The following is a 22,422-nucleotide window of genomic DNA, read 5'->3' on the forward strand; positions in this document are numbered from 1 at the left end:
TCTTTGGGCCTCTCTGATCTTTTCTTTCATAGCTTTCTTACCCCTGACCACATTACAAGCCCAATAAAGCCCATGTGGATCAAGGAATGACTAATTTTGCTTTTAAGCTGGGATTCTGGAATGAAACCCGCACACGCTTGTGGTTGTTGAAAAATATATATAAAAAAACCCTTAGGTTCATAGTTGCACATTTGAGAAGAAAACTCATTTGATCAGGAGCTCCTGGAAGATGCCCAAAGACGATTATGATAGTAGGATACACTTGATGTTAGTCTCTCACGCAAACTCTTTAGGATTCCTTTCGAATCCAATGGTAGCTTCGTTATATAAATTCTTTCGTGATCAGCCCATGTTATAAAGTTTCAGTGGGATCGACAGACCCTTGGCATCACTTTATGACCTTAAATCAAGAAAGTTTCACTTGGTCACATACCAAAGTGTGACAATCCATTGCCATCCTTCAATGGGGTGCACGATTGATCCCAAAGCCTTATGCTTCCTTGTTGTGCAGAATAATAAAAGGTTTTAAACAAAAAAAGAAATGGACAGACCCTAGGATCAATATTTCAGTTGATTGATTAAATGTCAAACGGCTCCTTTGTCATCACTCCAAAATTCTCAAGTGACTAAATCAAACAAAACATACACTCTGAGGGAGTCCCCGAAGATATTTGCAAAAATATAGGATAAGGTCTGATGTGCCATCATTTTCTTCTATTTTCTAAACCCTTTTTGCACCATTTTAATTACTGATTGGTCTTAATTGTCAATTAATCAGGCAATTTTATTATTTGGGCTCATTTAGCTAGTTTGATGTTTTTAATCTAATTTCAGGAATTAATGAAACATTGGGCTTAATCCGGATTTTGGTTATGGACCTGAAGAGGGCAAATAAAGCAGCGCTTACCTTAGTTAATTTCTAATTAGGAAATTTCGCAATTTTATTTTATGTTGTTCAATGTTTATTTCGTTTTGGGCCAGAGTATTGTAATAGGGCCTAGTGACTTTGAGTGACTCTTTTTAAATAGCAGCCTTGGGATTCGTGCAAGGCTATTCTGTTATGCTATTTTATTATTCAGAGCTTTTGTTTGAGGTTTCTAGGTTTTTCTGTTCTAAGGCTACTGTTTTCGTTCTTAATGCAATTTTCCATTTTCTGCTTCTAATTACAATTTCGTTCTTGCTTCTTCTTCTACTTTCATTTACGTTTCTGTTTCATTTACATTTCTGTTCATTTACGTTTATGTGCATTTACGTTTCTGCTTCATGTTTCATTTGCATTTTCTGTTTGAATCTATGGAAGGCTAGTTTTTCTGGTGTTGTTTCCTTTTGAGGAAGAATCCCAACTCTTTTTGAGGTTTCGTTTGTAATGTGGTTTCCTGGCAGTTTTCCCTTCACCAGTTATCCCAAATTCGTGAACATTAATCAGTGCACGCTTCGTGTTCGATTAATTGCCTCTGAGCCTAACTTGCGTTCATGCTTAATGGACGAAGGGCTAACTGGTGTATGTGGTGCCTAATCACGTATTGACAACCCTAAGTTGATTTTCACTTAGTAAATTGAAATAGGGTTGGATTAAGTGGTTGACTGTTAAGGACGAATTCTCCATAACCCAGGATAAGAGAATGGCTTCTGAATCAGAGGAAACAACCCATTTTTAATATTAGTAGTTTCATATTCCAGTTTACTTGTTCTGCTCTTTAATCACAAAACAAACAACCCCCCCAATCGTTACTGTTACTGCGCAAGTATATTATGAACATTTGGTTTGTCATTGCTCGTTGGGAAACGACCTAGGATCACTTCCTAGTTACTACATTTTCATGTTTATTTGATTTGAGTATGGCCTCGATCAAGGTCTCATGAGTTATCACGTCTTTTAGAAAGAGACAATCAATCTGTGTTTTCCACAAAAAGAAAAAAAATCAAATCAAAATCACAAAAATAGGAAAGAATGTCATGAGCATTTCACAACTTTCATGATTCAAAACCTTTTACATTTTACTGCATTTCAAGATTAAGGTTGCATGCATCTGCATCCCAAAAATCACGTTAGGTTATAAGTACATAGATTTCTATTTATATACCCAATTCCCAAATCTAATGTCCTATCTTTTGAGTTTAGGATGAGAGGCTCTCTCAAAGAGTCAACCTCTTGCTTTCTCATAAGGTTAAGCCCTTTGGTACTAGTACCTATTGGCTTGTTTCATAGGACTCGACGTCCTTTCCTTTATCTTTCATAGGACTCAAAGTCCTCGCTTTTATCTTTTAGGACTCAAAGTCCTCACTTTTATCTTTCACAGGACTCAAAGTCTTTGCTTTTATCTTTCATAGGTCTCAAAGCCCTCGTTTTTATCTTTCATAGGACTCAAAGTCCTCGCTTTTATCTTTCATAGGACTCAAAGTCCTCGCATTTATCTTTCACGGGACTCAAATTCCTCGCTTTTATCTTCCACAGGACTCAAAGTCCTCGCCTTTATCTTTCACAGGACTCAAAGTCCTTGCCTTTATCTTTCATAGGACTCAAAGTCCTCACTTCTATCTTTCATAGGACTCAAAGTCCTCGCCTTTATCTTTCATGGGACTCAAATTCCTTTGTATTTATGCTTTCATAGGACTCAAAGTTCTCTGTCATTTACATTTCAAAGACTTCAATATCTTCAGTCATTTACGCTTTCGAAGACTACAATGTCTTCATTTATATTTCAAAGACTTCAATGTCTTCTGTCTTTTACACTTTATATGATTTCAACGTCTTTTGTCTTTTATAGGACTGAATGTCCTTGTCTTTGTGCTTCTTAGGACTTAACGTCATCTGTTTCTATGCTTTGAAAAAAATATAAAAAAAAAAAAATAATAAAAATATATAATATAAAAAGAAATAAATAAAAAAAGAACTTCAAATGTCTTCCGCTCTACAGGACTTCCATGTCCTCCGTTTTATGTTTCATAAAACTTCAATGTCCTCATGTTTTTTCGGTTTCACTTCCTTGGTTTTTGCCAGTTGCCCGGTCGAATAGCAAGATCGCTCGAATGAAATTAGTGTCCTTATCTTTACTTCTCCTTCATTTCCAATAAAAGGTAAGTAAAGAGGGGCAACTGTCATACCCTAATTTCTTCCGAGGACTATCGCTCGTTGATCTTTTGATCCTTACTAGTCGACTTACGGTGTTGAATGCCAGTTACAGTGCAAAGCATGGAACCATTCAGTGTTTCGATCAGAAATGCGAAAAATACCAAAAAAAAGGGGGGGGGGCAAAAGGGTCTTTTCCTTGGTTTTCCTGAACCCTAGCTCGCCCAGGCTAACCTCTGGCTCGCCTGGGCCACCAAATAGCTTCATGTTGAAGAAACCAACTCACTTGGTTGAGCTCATTGCTTCAGCACTAAGTTTCAGCATGCCTGGGCGAGCTGCGATGACCCAGAGTGACCCTTTGCCTATAAATTGGCATGCTATGGGTGTTTTAAAGGGGTCCAAGGTCAGAAATTGAGGGAATTAAGAGAAGAGAGAAAGAAGAATAAGAAAGAAGAGGAAACAAAGCCGAAGCGCTACTGAATTGCGACCGCGATCATTCCCTACATTGTTTTCTTGTTTTGTGTTCTTCGTTCGATCGTCGATTAGCATTATTTTTTAGGATTGAATGTGATCTATGTACCCTTAGGGGTCCCCCTTGTTATTATGTGATCTCGTTTTTCTTTGTAAATTTTCATCTTAACCGATCACTAGTGTTGTAAAGTTTTCTTTAAAGAGATTGAATGTTAATAAACAAAATCGATATAAAAACCAACTCATAACTAATTTCTTTTTATCAAATATCACTTGAGATCAATTCAAGGTCCAACGCCTTAATTATTCTCTCCACTTTTCAAATTTAAAAGATCATTTCAAGGTCCAACGCCTTAACGATTCTCTCCACTTTTCAAAATTTAAAATATCATTTCAAGGTCCAACGCCTTAAATGACTTTTTGTTCGCAAGTAAAATGAATCTTTCAAAAACATAAAAAACCAATTTAACACACAAACTTTCAGACTTAAAGAACTACGTAGGTATGAATTTCTCATTGCACTTGAGGATACGTAGGAGCAAAGGCAACACCATTGTCGACCCCAAAAAATAAAGAAACATAAAAAGGGAAAATACATAATTTTGAAGTCACGTTACACACACTCGATTAAAGGCTACCATCCCTTGTGATGGGCGTGTGGGGTGTTAATACCTTCCCCATACGTAAACAACTCCTGAATCCTTCTTTTTAATATTCGTAGACCTCTTTTTGGTATTTCTAACATTTTCCTTAAATAAACGTTGGTGGCGACTCCACTCGTTTTCTCCCTTGTAGACGAACGCACTTTGGCTTATCTGTTTTGCCTTTGTCGTCCCGTTGTGAGGTAGGTTGTGACAGTAGTGCTTCGAGTTGTGAAAGAAATTGGAGTATATTTGTACACATCCATTCAAAATGAAGGAATAGGCTAGAGCATCAAAAGTTTAATGACCTTGTTTATGTTCGTTATAATTTGAGGTTACAAAAAAGGTATTATTATATTGATTATACCTTGATTGTTTACCTATTTTGCCTGGATTTCTTTTAATTGTTAATTTATGAGCATTTTGATCCATTTAGAAATCGACTAAGACAACAAAATTAAGACTCAATCAATTTGGAAACTCTTGATGACCATTCTAATTGGGGGTGTTGGAGGAGTCACCACCATTCTTAACTCGTGAAGAAGTGGAGGCTTTACGTAATGATCTTGCAAACATGTCTGTTCAATCAACTTCAAATGATATTGGAATGTTTCTTAATAATAACATTAGTATTTATTAGGTATCACTTATGTACTTATGTTAATTGATAATTTGAACCTATAATGATGTTTCCATAGATAAATTAAATCTGGATGAATATGAGGATGATGATGTGCCACAACCACCAGAAAACACCATGGAAGATGTTAATCCAAATGAAAGCAATATTGGTGAAGAGTCTCATTCTTTTGATGAAGAAGGATTCCCTAAAGTTGACCCAACATTGACTCCTTGGATGTAAATTATGGATGTTATCATGTTGATGTTATTTGTGTTTTCATTTCAAAACTTATCATGGACTTACGTAATTGTCTTATTGAATTAGGACTTGTGTCATCAATTTTAATACTTCAATAGTTATTTTGGATATAGGAGTATGAAAGTAATACCTTAAGAAGTTTCAACACTAATAGTCCTAACACTTGGAGTCTCAATACTCATAATATTTAAAGCCAAACCAAACAATTCTAAAAATTTAAGCACAACCCTGTTAGCACAAAAAATAATTGATATTTTCTACAAATATAAAAAATTAAATAAGAGATTACACACCTGATTCAATCTTTTCCGCTTCATTTATTTCAAATTGCAAGTCATTAACATTTTAATTAGTAGATCTAAGCCAATTTTGGGCACAAATGAGAGCTTCAACAGTAGTAGGACTCAAGGAACTATGAAATAAATCTAGAATTCTACCCCCTGTACTAAATGCAGACTCAGATGATACGGTAAATACAGGAATAGCCGGTATATCTCTAGCCATACAAGAAAGAATATAATATTTGAATGCTTTCAATTTCCACCAATTCAAAATGTCAAACTCTGCATGGTCATCTTTAACATCATCCTCCAAATACCTATCTAACTCTTTTTTTTTTGCACCTCACCCTGTTTTTTCTTCATTTTCATTTTAAATTCAGCATCCCAATCATCACTCTTATCACCTTTGTCATCATTATGTTGTGAGGCCATGTTTGAAGCCAAATGTACTAGAATTGGCTGAATTGCTACTAGAACGAGAAATGGCTTTAGTACATATTGTTGAATCAGTTTGTGAATGAGGCCTTTCAATTTTTTCATCATGTCCATGCTCTTCTCAACACCATACATACGATTAAAACAAAATTGAATGAACTTACATTTATAACGAGGATCAAGAAAAACAAAAACAAGCAAAAGGTATTTAATTTTGCCACTTTCCCAATATTTGTTAAACTTTAACTACATATTTGTTTTCATCCTTTGTATCACTAAGTCATCACTATGCCTCCACTTATTTAGTGATGTTTGAATACTAACCAACTTCTAAAAAAAGTGTTAGTAGAAGCTGCAATTGTAGTATATGCCATTAAAAAAATGAAAAGTGTGTTCCATGGATTCTAATTTAGTTCAGATCAAGATAGGAAGGCATTAATGACTTCACGAACAATAACTTGTTCTACTCCCCCATCGCCTCCTTGCCCCTACCTGCACTCCCCTGTTTTGCTCCTCCATCGCCTCGAACAATAGCTTCACGAATAGCCCACGGTCCCTCATCATCACAAATAATGGCTTCAAATACTATGCGATGAAGGCGCCCATGGTGTCACGGTAGGCTTCACGGATGGTGGAATTAGTGTCCTTGAGGTAGGTTGTTGCGGTGATGAAGTGCGTGTCATATATGAAGACTAGGAGGAAGAGTGCATTCCACTTGATGACGAGCTTGGGGTCGATGGCAACGTCGAAATGCACAACACAAACGACGGCGAGGAGGCAAAGCATGTCCCACTTGACAATGGGCTTGGGTTCGGTGGCGGCATCATAAAGATGGTGGAAATTATTAGCAAATGATATTGATATAGCTGAGCAAACCTTTATTTGCGGATCTGTGAAAATGCAGACTTGGGGCGACGAGGTTATGTGGTGGCGTGGTGGCACGATGTCACTCTATCAAGACCATGTGGCTGGCGACAAGTATGATAGGGAAACTTTGTAACCCTAGAATAAAAGAACAAAAAAGGAGGAAAGGAAGCAACATGTTCTTGGCTTCTTGCAATGACGAGGCGGATTTATCCCCCAACTTATTAAATTGTTACTATTTTATTAAAAGCACTAAAGGAAAAAATGCATTACCACACCTTCCTTGATTGTCAAATTGTTTTTTTAGTTTTCAATATATATATATATATATATAAAATAAAATTTATATTTTAATTACGGGTTCACGGATCGATTCAACAAGTCAATGGATCCATAAATCTAAACTCGTGACCCAACCCGTACATGAACGGTTTTGATCAATTCAGTTCGGTTCGGTTTTGACCCAAATACATAAATGACCTAACCCAAGCTGTTCGGATCGGTTTGGATCAGTTCGAGTTTGCGGGTGACCCATAACCATAAAAACCCGTAATATGATTTGTTTACCTTTAAGCCCAATTGATGTTATTTTAGGTATAGACTGGTTATCTTCCACCCATGTCTTGTTGAAATGTTTTTATAAAACTGTGGTGCTTGATGATTCTAAAGTGAGTAAGGATAGGATGTTTATCTTTGCCAACCAAGTTGTGACATGTTTAAAAGAAGATGCTCAAGTGTACGTGATCCTGTCTAACCTGTAAGTAGAGACCAAGGTTTCTATGGGTGACCTCTTTACTGTTAGAGAATTTCCAGAAGTGTTTCCTAAGGATATATCCAATTTTCCACCTAAGCGATAGATAGAGTTTTCTATAGATTTGGTACCTGGTCTCGGACCTATATCCATAGTGCCTTATAGGATGTCTCCTACAGAGTTAGCCGAGCTTAAGAAACAGTTAGAAGAGTTGTTCAATAAGCAGTTTGTGAGACCTAGATTGTCCCCATGAGGAACGCCAGTATTGTTAGTGAAGAAGAAAAATGGAACTGTGAGATTGTGTGAAGACTACTGCTAGTTGAATAAGATGACGATCAAGAATAAGTACCATTTGCCTAGAATAAACAACCTTATGGATCCGCTGGTAGGAGCTTGTGTGTTTAGGAAGATAGATCTTAGGTCAGGTTACCATCATATCAAAGTGAAGTTCGAGGATATTCTAAAGACTACCTTTAGGACACGTTATGGTCACTACAAGTATCTAGTTATGCCCTTCGGTGTGACTAATGCCCCTGGTGTGTTTATAGATTACATGAATAGGGTCTTTCACCCTTACCTTAATGTTTTGTGGTAGTATTTATAGATGATATTTTGGTGTACTCCAAGACTAGAAAGGAACATGAGGAGCACTTGAAGATTTGGCTACAAACCCTTAGGGACTGACAACTTTATGCTAAGTTGTCCAAGTATAAGTTTTGGTTAGAGAAAGTTAGTTTCTTAAGGCATGTGATATCTCAAGGTGGTATAGATGTAGATCCCTATAAAATAGAAGTTGTTCTTAAGTGGAAGAGTCTTAAGTCTATGTTTGAGATTAGAAGTTTTCTAGGTTTAGTGGGATATTACCAGAGATTCATAGAAGGTTTCTACAAGTTAGACTTACCTTTGACCAAGCTGACTCATAAGGGTCAAGCTTTTGTGCGGGATACTCAGTGTGAGCATAGTTTCCAAACCCTTAAGGAGAAGTTGATGACCGTGCCTGTGTTAGTTTTTCCTAACCCAAGAGAACCCTTTGAGGTGTATTATGATGCATCAAAGATGGGTTTAGGAGGAATGCTGATGCAGAATGGCCAGGTAGTGGCCTATGCTTCTAGACAACAAGAGACTCATGAGAGGAATTATCCTACCCATGATCTGGAGTTAGTTGTTGTAGTTTTTGCCCTTAAGATGTGGAGGCATTACCTTTTAGGCTCTAAGTTTGAAGTGTTTAGTGATCATAAAAGCCTTTAGTACCTGTTTAGTTAGAAAGGGTTAAACATGTGCCAAAAGAGATGGTTAGAGTTTCTTAAGGATTATGATTTTGAGCTTAGCTACCATCCCGACAAAGCCAATGTAGTGGTTGATATTTTGAGTAGAAAATCCCTACATATATGTGCCCTGATGGTTAGAGAGATGGATTTCCCAAAACAGTTTAGGGACCTTAGCTTTGCATGTGAGGTTACCCCTAACAGTGTAAGACTGGGAGCTTTGAGAATTACTAGTGAGTTGTTAGGAGAGATCAAAGAGGGCCAGAAAGCTAATCTTTATCTGGGAACTCAATTAGAAACCATAACATCAGGGAGAGATAATAGTTTCAATGTGGGATCAGATGGAGTTATGAGACTTTGAGATAAAATCTGTGTCCCCAATGTACCTGAGCTTAGGAAGATGATTTTAGAGGAAGGACATAGGAGCAACTTGTGCATTCATCTTGGTGCTACCAAGATGTATCAGGATCTCAAGACAATGTTTTGGTGGCCAAAGATGAAGAGAAAGGTTAGTGAGTTTGTGTATGCGTGTTTAGTCTGTCAGAAGGCTAAGATAGAACATCAGAGACCCTCAAGTAAGTTACAACCCTTAAAGATACCCTAATAGAAGTGGGACACTATCTCCATGGATTTTTTTGTAGGACTACCTAGGACCTCCAGAGGTTTAGATTCTATCTGGGTTATTGTTGACAGATTGACCAAATCTGCTTACTTTACTCCCATCCATATCAAGTTTTCCTTGGAGAAGTTGACCTCCTTGTATATTAGTGAGATTCTCATATTACATGGTGTGCCATCTAGCATAGTGTCTGATAGAGATCCTAGATTCATCCCTGGGTTTCAAGAGAGTCTTAACAAATCATTGGGAACCAAGCTTAGGCTATGTTCAATCTACCACCCTCAGACTGATGGCCAGACTGAATGGACCATTCATTCGACGGAAGACCTCTTGAGGGCGTGTGTCTTAGAACAAAAGAGGAGTTGGGAGAGTTTTCTGCCGTTGATAGAGTTCACCTATAACAATAGTTTTCATTCTACCATTGGCATGGCTCCCTATGAAGCTTTGTATGGTAGAAGGTGTAGGACACCCTTGTGTTGGCTAAAACCTGGAGAAAACCTCACCTTAATCCCCTTCCAAATTCTCAAAATAGTTGGTCATGTGGCATACCAAATTGTATTACCCCCGTTTCTTTCTAACCTCCACAGTGTCTTTCATGTTTCTCAACTCTGTTAATATGTCCATGATCCTGCTCATGTGGTTGAATTAGATGATGTTCAAGTAAAGGAGAATTTGGCATATGAAGCATTGCCTTTGAGAATCGAGGATAGGCGAACAAAGCACTTAAGAGGGAAATAGATTTTGTTGGTCAAGGTGACCTTGGGAGGCTCATCAGGAGAGAACGCAACGTGGGAACTAGAAAGTCAGATTCGAGAAGCCTATCCAACCTTGTTTGAGTTAGGTAAATTTTGGGGACGAAATTTTTAAAAGGGTGGGAGAGTTGTAATTCTTGCATTGTTTGATTAATTTGGATTAGTTGATGTGTTGTGTGAATTATCTATGTGTGATTGCTTGGTGTGGATGTTAGGTTATGTGGAGTTTGATCGATCTACGTTGGAACTGTGTGATTCCGAGTTTGACCTAAAACATGTTTGGGTAAAACTGCGATCCTGGGCACGTTAACTGTTGGATCGCCTTCAAAATTGGGATTTGTGAAATAACATTTGGAGCCTGAGTTATGAACTTTGCACAGAAGTAGTGAAATATGTTGGAGTAGGAATTCACCCAAAACTTGCCGAGGCAAGTCTCGGTGGGGCCAGCTCGCCCAAGCGAGCAAATTTCACCCGTGTGAGTCTTACAGGTTACAAAGACATCTAGTACAATAAAAATACGTCTTTTTCTCCCTTCTTCTACCCCAAACCCTCTCCCAACACCCCAAACCTCCTCCTTCACCACCCACGACCACGGATGACCACCATAAGCTGTCAGTTCTTGCCACCGAACCATCGCAAGGAGAAGAACACTATTATCCGAGCAGAATCTTTAGGATCCACCTCAAGGATTCGGTAGAGAACGAAGCTCTCAACCCTTCCTTCATGATTTCTTCGAGGTTACCATGACTCCCTTGTCTTCTCCAAGTTAGTTTGAGTTTCCCTTAGTATCTTTTGTGATTTAGGCACCGTAATATGATGTTTTTACACTTCCTTTGAAAAACCTTTGAAAATGAGACGCTGTAAAAATTAGACTTTTATAAAATTGATGTTGTTTTCATGACCTTCGTTGAACCCCGATCACATTGGTGTGATCAGAATTCCCAAATGATGTCTCTTTGATGTAGACCCTAAAACACCCTTTAGCCCTTTTTTAATTTGGATGAGTATTTGACCCCAAATATTGATATTAACTTTGTCCTTGAAATCTATACTAAATTGTCTTTGATTTGGTATATAGGGCTTTGTAGTTGAATCGACGGACATGAACGTGAGAAACCTCCAAGTGATGCAGAGAGGAGTTGACAGAGAGATATCGATAAGTGAGGGGATTTTATTATTTGTTTACAACTTTTGATACCATATTTGGGGTTAGGGGATGCATATTTGTCCCTATGCATACTGGTTTTCAAGAAAACTATGTTTTAAACTAATAGGATGCGATATATTTGTTATTGATGAATGAAATTGTGAATGGTATTGTTGTTTTATGAGACTTGTGTTGTCTGAAGACCTGTGGAATGTGAATCCCAAACATGAAATTATATGTATACATGTGAAATGTGATTACTGATGATGTTAATGTTGATGATAATATTGATATGAGATGATATTAATGTTCATGATAATGTTGATATGAGATGATGTGGATGTTGATGTTGATGAGAATATTGATATAAGATGATGTTGATGTTGATAATGACATTGAGGTGAAATGATGTTGATGTTGATGATGTCATTATGATGATGTATGTTGTGTATGTACATGAGGGATGCAGTGACCATTTTGGATATCCCTGAAAGGATAAATAGAGTGGTTAAAGAGTTTTAAGCATTCCAAGAGAGGGAAAGGGATGGATTCGAATATTTAACTATCCATAGTCAGTGCATTGATGATGCTCATGTTTCATACTTCATATTGCATGAAAATAGTATAAACTTTGTCGATAAGTACTCGTAGTTTTTCATGAGGAAAAAATACTTATACTTGGGGGCATGTCACTCGGTTTGAAACTTCCTTGAGACTCAGATTGATCACCATAGGGGGAAAGTTGTCTGTGTACGATAGGGTAACCTTGACACTTGCTGCCTAGTTTTCCTAAGTGAGAGTGTCGCGTGGATACGCTTAGGCTATTTCCTGACGAATGGTACCATATTGCATTTGATAGTTGAGTCAAGTGCATGCATCTTTTTGAGCATGATTGATTTGAATTGTGTAAAAGTTAATGACTAGTTTTGTTAAGTGTATGTTGAACTGATGGATTATTGAGAATGATTATGGTTATTGTTATTATTTTCTTGCTAATCATTTTCATCTGATGCATTGTTGATTTTTTTTATATAATAAACTTGCCCTTGCAATTTAGTATTGTGTGGTTGGTACATGTGATAATTGTGAACCTTCGTTCGTGAGAGCAAATGAAAAACAGTAGATGAAGTAGAGGGAGTTTCTTTTGTTGGAGCCGTCATGATGATGTTGGGATTAATTTGGGAGAGAATTGTAACATTGGCCCAAGTCGGGACCGAACAAATTTATTATTTTAGAGAGTTTATTAATTTATCAAGTATTAATTTAAAGAGTTTTTACTGTAAGGCAAAAGGACAATTAAGAAATAAGTGACGAGTTGTTTCAACACAAAAGCCATGCCACACTTTTTTAGATTATCGTCAGTTGGAAGCCAATTATGAATCTATCTTTATAATGTAAAAGATTTTGAAGGTGGAATACCTTGATGCCAAATTAGCTTTCTCCATGCTACATATACAGACTCAAGTTGAAAGAAGGTGAAAACATCTCTGAATGAGAGAAGACTTGAGTCTAAAGGATACCATATTCGATAGTCCTCACAATCTTTTATGGGAATAGAAGTGGACTTGATCTCAATAGCGACTTAAAGGAAAAACTTGCATTTAGACTGTTACACAAATACCCTAGAATATTTAGCAACTCTACTAGGGGCCAAGATAGCCAACATTTCATCCAAAACATAATGTGATTACCAAAGCCTACTTGCCAAGCAGAATTTGAAATAGCATATATGACACTAGAATGGGGGTTAAATAGTGTGTAAGACAAAATATGGAATTTATTTTCAATTAATAAGTTCAAAAATAGTTTTCAAAGAGCGTCCAATAAATATTCATAAAGGATTTTAATAAGAAAGTTGTGCATCCAAGTGTGTAGTAGTTTGTGTTAGAGATAAGGGAGCATCAACATGGAACAACCTAAGGCTAAAGTTTGAAGCTCAAGGAAAAGTTTGAAGAAGTTTTAGAAGAAGTTTTGGCTTTTACATGCTCAACTCCTTTGAGTGGCATTTGTATTGGTTGTTAACTTGATTGTTACATCTTAGTACATTTGATATTTGTGTTGCATTGTGCATCATCATAGTGTGAGTGAAGAAAATTTTCTAAGTTAGAAAAATTTCTTCAGAGGCAAAAACTCTTTGTTTTAATTGATTACAGAGTTGTCATAATCGATTGCAACAAGTTGTCTGAAGCTTAGAGTTAAGTCTCATATCAGTTTAATCGACTACGGTAGTATTTTAATCGATTACATTGTTGTTTGAGACAATGACTGATTTTTCAAGAGTCTCTGCTTTAATCGATTACCAGATGGATTAATCGATTACTTCTATCTCGTTCTAGTTTTTCAAAGGTGAACAAGAACACTTTAATCGATTACTTAGGTCATCTAATCGATTACATTGTTCTTGAGTTGTTTTCTAGATGCTGGATGAACACTTTAATCGATTACTTGGATAATCTAATCGATTACTTCATTGAATTAATCAATTACCTTATAGATTTAATCGATTACAGACAATTATAATTGTTTTCTCTATAAATAATCAGCCTGTATTCACATCTACATATCAAGATATCATTAGAGAATACTCAATACATCTCAAAAATTACTTCTTAGCCTTAGAATGAGCAAGATTTCATTTTGTCATTAGTGAACAAGAGAAGAGAAGAAAAGAGCTTATAGTAACTCACAACTTCTTAATCTTTTGATTTAGAAGATCTTTTCTTGAAAGTGAGTTGTGTCTTTTGAGTAGAAGAAGATCAACTTCTCAATCCAGCAAGGTTTTTATGGAAAGATTGGTCAGGTTGTACCTCTCCTACTTGGGTTTTTTCATGTGTATGGTTTTTACACGGTCTTGTGTTTATGTGTGAATTGCTTACAACATGCTAGAATAAGGTTTTCTAGTTTGGGCTAAGAGTAGGGTTCTCTTAGGCTTATATTCACATAGGGTCCTAGTGTTGGATGCCTTAGTCTCTTTTTCCGGGGTGGGAATTGTAGATTGATTGTGATTGCTTGTAATAATTCTTGATGCATAGTGGAAATCTAATTCAGGTTGTGGATTAGATAACTGCATTAGCTTTTCTAAAAATAGAGAGTTAACCAATATAAAAGATTGTGTCTTTTTCTCTTTGTTCTTATCTTTCTCTCATTCAAGGTTTAATTAACTCATTTAGGTTTTAATCAAGGTTTTAAAGATTCAAGTTTTTATGATTGTGAAAGAAAGGAAGTTAATGAAGGATCATGTGTAAGGAAGGATTGATTAAATATTGATTACGTTCGATTCATATTTATTTTGTGATACGATCCTTATAGAAATTTGTTTTGCTACAACTTTGTTTTTAAAAGTACATTGTGTTTGAAAATCAATTCACCCCCCTCTTGGTTTATTGAGTTTCATCATCTTTTTTCAGTTTGCGCAAAAGAATATAAGTTTAAATACCAGAGCTTAAGTAAAAACACTTAGTTTATACTAGTTAACTCAATCTGAGCTACATCCAATTCTCTTTTACAACCTATAAAGGGTTCCACTTCTTCAACCTGATTACAAAACATTTTATTTTGACCTGCCACTCCTAGCTACAACAAGTATTCTCTAGGCCACTTCTGGCACAATCGTAATCTCCCTCTGAGATTAGAACACCTAAGTATTATTTGATCACTAAGTCACTCCTGACTTTCCAAACAACTATTTGAATGAATACAATATTTAAATCTCTCAAAGAAAGGATATACAATGAAGTTTGAATTCAATAATTAACTTTGTTAAGCAAGAAATGAGGCTTTTTGAGCGTCCAACACTTTTGATAGAGATACAACACTTGTGTGTAATTTTGATCAATTCTCTTATATTGTGTTGCTTCTTAAGATTGCTTTTATAAGGCTTCAAAAAACTATATTTTGTGGGAATTGCACTTTCCTCAAATATTTTTGTTATCACAACTTGTCTTTTCTGCCATGTGACAACTTGTTGAGGAGACAGAGATGAAAAAAAGGTACAATATTTTTTGCGGCTCTCTACTCCACTACTTATACAATTGATATTGTCATTGATGACGTTCTTTTTGTCTTTGCCTTTTGTACACATGAAATTCAAATGTTAGAATAACATCACAGTTATACATCAAGAGGAAAAATGAAAATATAGTATGAATGAATCATCCTTGACATGCTTTCATGTCCAGATAAGACTGTTTGGACGTTAACTAATTAAATATAAATCATTGTGTAAATTAGTTATGTCATTTTTGACACATAAAGACACTTAATACATAAGTAATAGTTTTCTCAAACCAATGGACGCTTGTTTAAAAGCATCGCATTGGACGCTGAATAATATTATTAACAAAACAAGTTTCATTAGTCTATCAGACGATAACTTGTAAAAGCATAAGGATAATGATTTTTACCATATGAGGTTATCATAAATATGTCATGTTCCACTTCACGTTGATCATTAGTCTATCAACACTTTTTATCTTTGTCATTATCAAAATTATGGATATTTTTGGATCGTCCAGATATAACACATTGGACCATCCAATTCTAATAATCATTGGACCGCCAATTTAACAGAATTTTCTAAAATGCTTGAAATGCAAGGCTTCAAACCAATCCAAAGTGAAGAGGAAACATAAGATGATTTAGGAAGTTCGTTCTTAAAAAATTTGCTATGACCGACATTATCTTAACTCAAGATAACCTTACCCAAGTATTCTATTTCACGCCACACCAAATTGTCGCAAAGATAAGTCTTTGAAAGATAACTCATGAGCTTTTACAAGATAAGCACAAACACAATAACTTTGTGATTACAAAGAATATGAGAGTTTTAGAGCTTGTATGTAATCGTCTAGAGAGTGATAAAGCTTGTTAGAATTTTCACACTTTGCAACTCCTTCATAGTCTTCACTCTCCAATCTGCTTATCAAAGCTTAATAAAATATTTGTTGAAAATAAGCTTTTTCCCATTCTGGTGTACATTAAATGCATGAGATATCAAACCACAAAAAGTTGAAAAGAGCAATAGTTTGACGATGCCAAAAATAATGATAGTTTATACCAAAAAGTTTTTCTCTTTCCTGACATGTGTAAGACACATTCTATCTTTTTCCTTTTGTTTAGCTACTTCGGTAGCTTGTATCTGGATCTGAACTAATATTAGAACTACTCATGTTTCATAGTAAAAGCAACACAACATTTGAAAAGACAAGACAAAATATGATTGTTTTAGTACTTAGTCATTTTTCAAAAAACCGTGTTAAAGTTTTAGGTCATAAGAAACATTTCGTCCAAAAATATAAGAGAAATAATATATACAACTTTTTTTATAAAAGCATTTATGATAATAAAAAAAGAAAGTGAACACACTCAATCACAATCCAACTATCAAGCAAAGCATATTTTCAAATTAAATAAGTAGTTATATTGTTAATTAAATAAGTAATTTTATTGTCAATTAAGCAAAGCATGATTATTGTATCTATTATTACTATATGTCTATTGAACATTGACTATATGGAGTATGTTTTTATGTGCTTAATTAAGTTAAAAATGAGGAGCACTTGGTTTTATATTTGATTTTATTTTATTTCTTGAAAATTTTAATATGTATTACTTGGAATTTTATTGTAGTTCATGAGCCATACAACCTTTTTTATATTTATCTGATTTCATCAGTAGTTTATTTTTTATTGGATATGCAATTGTGGGAAAATTTTGTATGCAACGAAAAAGTTGAAGATAAAAGTTAATGGTCAAACCATTTTTTCTGATCAACATAAAAGTTGAAGATAATTGTCTTAGCTTTCAAAAAAGATAAATATGAACTTAATAGAATTAGTACATCCCATGTACTTGTAATTTTACTCTACAAAGGTCAAAATAACTTAGGAGGAAATATAAGGGTATACTTGTTTACTATACATATACGTGTGGTTTCTATTAACCGAATGAATAAGTGAATGATCATATGCCTTAAATGTTGGAAGATTACTATAGTATAATGTGTGTGTGTGTGTTAGTGAAAAGGTGTGATGAGACACGTATTGTGAATAAATGTGGGATTAATACATTTCTTTATGGGATTATACATGTGAATAGTGTCAAAGTTGAGTCTTGTTATACCTATATTATTGTTATAATTATATTATTATTATATTTATATCATACATGTATGCTTTCGTTTATTTATATTCATTGAGAAATATAATAATTCACTCCCTGTGTGTTATTTGTGTTTGAATCCTATGATGATCTTGAACCTTGCGTTCGTAGGAGTAGATAACTAAATGAATTGCTTTAAGGAACCTTGTACTGAAGGACGTGACAAAATACTTTGATACGATATGTTTGTTTTAATTGTATGGTGTTCCGAACATATTATTTTACTTTATTTTATTTTACTACTTAACTCGAGTCGATCTTATTCTTAGCCAAAAATGTTGTCATCCCTACTACATAGGCCTATCAATGAGCAAATTCCACTTCGCTATTTCTCTTTCCAAATGCTCTTTACCTTGTTCTAGACCAGCAAATCCAAATGTCCTCAAAACTCAACTGAAACTTGTACATAAGAAAATCAACACAACAACAATTTTGCTTATTAAAAAAAAAAAAACACAACAATTATAAGGACCGTGCATGTAACCAGCAAAGCATCAAAAGCGTTTTCTCCTTGGCCAGTTCAGCACCATACATGTTTCTCAACCATCAAAATACTTTCAGTTATCACATTTTTCACATAACAAGTTGCGGCATACTCTTATCATAAAGCACCTTCAAACAAAAATTGTGTTATAATACCATTGTTCCTTCGAAATATTATCACGTTGAACATGTTTTTAGTATCAACACATCCTAACACTTATTTAATACTTCTTATAAAATTTTCAATTTAAAAATGACTTTTTATTAACTTGAATAATTTAAAAATGACTTTTTATTAACTTGAATACTTAAGTGGATCCTTTTACACAACTCAAATTTTACACAACTCAAAAACTTGAAAAATCAGAAAAAAAATAAATATACCATCAATTTGAATAATTTATTATATATTTACTTCTTTTATTTCATTAGAGTCTCTTTCTTTGTGTATTTACAGTGTCCCACTGTTCTATATTTTAAACACTAGTCATGTTGAAGTGTCCATATCAAAATTCATCCTTCATAGGAAATTTTTACTGATTTTGGCTTGGCCACACAATGGATAGTATATCATTATCACTCTAAACGCAAATCATAAGGCTTGAAAAGTACACTCCCATTGCCACATTGAACTAAAGACACCTAAAACTTACATCTACACACTTCCAAGCCATGTAACAATTTATTTGAAATTGAGATTTAAGTTCATCAACCATAGACATTCCCGGATTTGGCTGGTCAGAATTAAAGTCTCACCTACCTACAGTTCCGAGGGCTCCATCAAATATACAAGACCAGAAACAAGAAAAATACAAACACACTACTGCACCCTCTATATACAAAAATTATTACAACAGAGATCTCAAGCTCTAGTCAGCAACTTGCAGCTCTAGCAAGATATCACTATGAGCTTTCAAACGTTTTCCTCAACGAGGTTGGTGAATTCGGAGAGAGGCACACTTCACATTCACGTGCTGTGCTGGCTTCTCAAGGTGCTTTGCAAGCCCTGAAGGAGACTTGGGACCCCTTTCCCTCGGTGATTTTGGTGTCAAGTTAATAAGAAAAGCTTTAACATCCTTGTTAAGACCTGATTAAGAAACAACTCAATTGAGATACAGTAGTTAATTTTCTCTTAAGGTAACTACCAGCTGAAAGATGTAAGATTGAAAAGGAAAGATCCATTCAATTGCAGATTTGCAGCAATTCTTGTTGTAAGTAAATTATATACAACATGAATGATACCTCTATCATTAAGAATAAGCATTACAAATGAATAATATGGTCTACCTCTAAGTTAACAGGTTTATTTTTCACAAGCTTATAAACTAGTGAAAGACACTATATAAGCATATAAAACATAGTATAATTGAAACAAAGTAACTTTTTACATAGCATTTGAAACAAAAATGAAGTCATGTAACCACTCTAGCAAGTAAGAAAATATTTAAAAGATTCTATAAAGTATCAATTATCCAATCAATTAGATATTTAGCTTCAATGCTTACTCTGAGGAGACCCTTTTCCAGTATTAGGATCATCCTGAACAGAATGATCTAGAGCTTCAGAGAACATCACCAACTGCTCAAACTCGTTTTCTAGAACATTGAAGTCTTCTTCCATGCCTAGATCAAAAGTTTCCGAGAGCATATTCTCCATATCATCATTAGTAGAGTCATTGGCAACTTCTTCAAATTCTTCCTCCTTATGTTGGCTCAACCAATAATCACGAAACCATGTTGAAGATTTCACAAGATCCCACCATTGAGGTGAAAAATCCTCCACCTGACGAAGTGCAGCAGGTATGAACATAGGTGCATTTGGGTTCAGAGCAGAACTTCTTCCAGAGACCAATGCCATCACAACTTGGCAGCTAGTTACACTAACTTGAAGTCAGTCTACACAATACAACAAAACAAAATATCAATTTACATGATGTCATGTATTAGAAAATTTTAATTTAACATAGAACACTACCCACCATATCAATGACACCATTTAACACTACCCATATCATATCAATGCTGATAAAAAAAATGACACCATTTCAATAACAATAGCATTTTAACATTCTTTTAGAATTATTTTCATAAATTACCATTTTCAAATTAAAAAAATAAAACACTAAAACATCGAAGTTTTTTCCTTTTTTCAATTATGAAAATTTTTAGACATGCTTTTTGATTTATAAACTTAAATACATCAAAAAGCATTAGCCTCAAACCCCCAAAAAAAAACAAAGAAATAGCCCTTCGAGGCTTCACGTTTTTTTAGATTCCTAAAAACCTATAATTTGCACTTTGTAGTAAAGATCTATAGTTTTAGGAATTTTAATTTATACAAGAGAACAGAGTAACAGACAGATCCCAGAGCATTTCAAAAAATAAAAAATAAAAAATTAAAAAACAGATCTCAGAATCAAATCAACCCAGTGAACTAAGAGATTCATTCAATTAAGCTAACAAATACATGATCCACTCATGGTTTAGCAAATAGCAACAGCACCACCTTCATGATTCTAACATACAAGTATACAACCATCACAATGAAAACAAACCCTTTATCCAATTAAACCCAGAAATCAAAACAACCAAAACTACATCACTAACAAGATCATTAAAAAGAAATAAAACAATTAAACAAATCAGAAATTTAAAGTTGTTGCACTATGTCACTAACTAAATCAAAGTCAGACCCAGTAAGAAGAAAAAAAATACAATCTTAAAGTACTATCCACACAGACAAAAAAAAATCTACTACTAACAATTGGATCACTATATTAGCATTAAAAAACATTAAAAAAAAATGGGTTACAGCTTCAATCATATAAAAAAAATAAGGTGGTTGCACTAACTAAATCAAAGACCCCAAAATAAATATATAAAAAATCCAACTTTATATCAATATCCGTACAAAAACCACGATCTAACTGCCAAGAATAAGATCAACTTACTAGCATTTAAAATAATAATAATATTAAAGATAGGCCACAGGATCAAAACTGAACAAAAAAATTGCACCCAACAAATGATGATGGGCACATATATGAAGAAAACATGACGATGATAATGATGATCCATGGTCACCTACTTTCAGAGTAACAGAGAGAGACGTTGTTGATTTGCGAAGATTAGAATTTGCAGAGAGAATGAGTGAGTGACTGAGTGAGAGACACGGGCAAATAAATAACGCAATGGAAAAAAAAAAGTGGATAAAGGAAAAGGGACAGCAGCCTCCAGCTTCGGGACTCCCGAACCTAAGATTAAGAACGGATCTTTTAAGATGAATTTGATTAGATGGAAGAGAAAAAATAGAAAAAACAATTATCCAAGAGATATTTGAATTAAAATAAAAAAACAATAGACGTGGGGCTTATACAAAATTTTCAAATTTTCTTTTTTTTTTCACTACCAAACACACGGTTAAGGTGAATTTAATTGTGTGAAAGAAAAAAATAAAAAAAAATGTAAAAAAATATTTGATAGAAAAAAAATGATGGAAACCACATAAAATTTTAAATTTTTTTTCTGGATTAATCTCTTATTTCTTTAATATCAAACACACACTTAATAGAGTGGACGTTACACGTGGCATGAAAATGATGAGAGTGATCGATGGTGGAGAGAGAGAGGGTTGATCTTGATCAGACGGTTGGAAAAGGAACAGGTGGAACAGATTTTTTGGATAATGGTCAATCGTGACTCGTAACCTTCTAGGCTATAATAACAGGATAAGGGTTGTGGCTTTGGAAAAATTGTCTGTGGGCGGTTGCACGGTAATCAATATTTTAAAAGTAAATTTCACTTGAGTCAAGTTAGGAAATGAAAGGTCTTGGGACTTGGACCTGGAGTATTTTTTAATCTGATCTTTTTGTTTGATTCATCTTCAGTGTATTTTTCTACAGTTTTTTATTTCATAAATATAAAAAAAATTAAAAAATTACATAAATAATATAAATTAAAATTTTTACTTAAGTAATATAAATTACTATTTATTTATAATAAAAAATTAGTTTTCTCCAAACTGATTTGTTACATTCATCTCTTTTTTTTCAGTGGGTCAATTTTTTTATCAATTTATATTTATTTATTTTATTTTTCTAAAATGCTTAATTTTTATTTTTATAAGAATTTTTTTATTTCCTTTTAATATTCAATCTTATGATTTTTATATTTTTTAAAAATTAAATATATATTATTTTGTTAAGTGAGAAATCAGTGTTTCAGAAATCGTATTTTGTGTTTTTTTTGTTTTGCGGAAATTGATTTCTTAAGTGTAGTTTTTAATTTTTTTTCATATGCTTTTATATTAGTTTTTTGTTTCTATTTGTTTTAAAAAAATTGCTTTATTAATTGTATATATTAATCATTTAAAAAGAAATATTATTTGACATATGTTGTTGTTAATTTTTTGCCTATTTTTTATTTATTTTTTCAAGAGTGAAAATCCTTTGTATTTTTATTTTATTAATTCTATATATTTATTTTTATAACCAGCAATTTATCAATAAAATACTGCTGTTATTTTTTTTAAGATTCTTTACTTTAATCAGATTAGTACATGAGGATTATGATATTTATGTAAGTTTTTGTTTTTATTTTATTTTT

General features: G+C 34.1%; 1 protein-coding gene across 1 annotated transcript; it reads right to left on the reverse strand.

Annotated features, from left to right (window-relative positions):
* Positions 1-18,413: 18,413 nt before the first annotated feature.
* LOC114377088 (protein EARLY RESPONSIVE TO DEHYDRATION 15-like) lies at positions 18,414-21,063 on the reverse strand. Its single transcript, XM_028335480.1, has 3 exons — positions 20,906-21,063; positions 19,324-19,713; positions 18,414-18,905 (listed from the first exon to the last, which is right to left on the reverse strand). The coding sequence occupies exons 2-3, from the start codon at positions 19,673-19,675 to the stop codon at positions 18,745-18,747; spliced, it is 513 nt and encodes a 170-aa protein (XP_028191281.1). The 5' UTR covers positions 19,676-19,713; positions 20,906-21,063; the 3' UTR covers positions 18,414-18,744.
* Positions 21,064-22,422: the final 1,359 nt, after the last annotated feature.

The sequence above is a fragment of the Glycine soja genome, chromosome 11 (genome assembly GCF_004193775.1).
Source record: "Glycine soja cultivar W05 chromosome 11, ASM419377v2, whole genome shotgun sequence".
NCBI lineage: Eukaryota > Viridiplantae > Streptophyta > Magnoliopsida > Fabales > Fabaceae > Glycine > Glycine soja.

Bases quoted from the DNA above. Each gene is read 5' to 3' on its own strand.
- LOC114377088 (XM_028335480.1), bottom strand. From the start codon at position 19,675: ATGGCATTGGTCTCTGGAAGAAGTTCTGCTCTGAACCCAAATGCACCT. The intron at 18,906-19,323 runs GTAAGCATTGAA...TTTCTTAATCAG, and splicing joins TGGAAAAGGGTCTCCTCAGA to GTCTTAACAAGGATGTTAAA.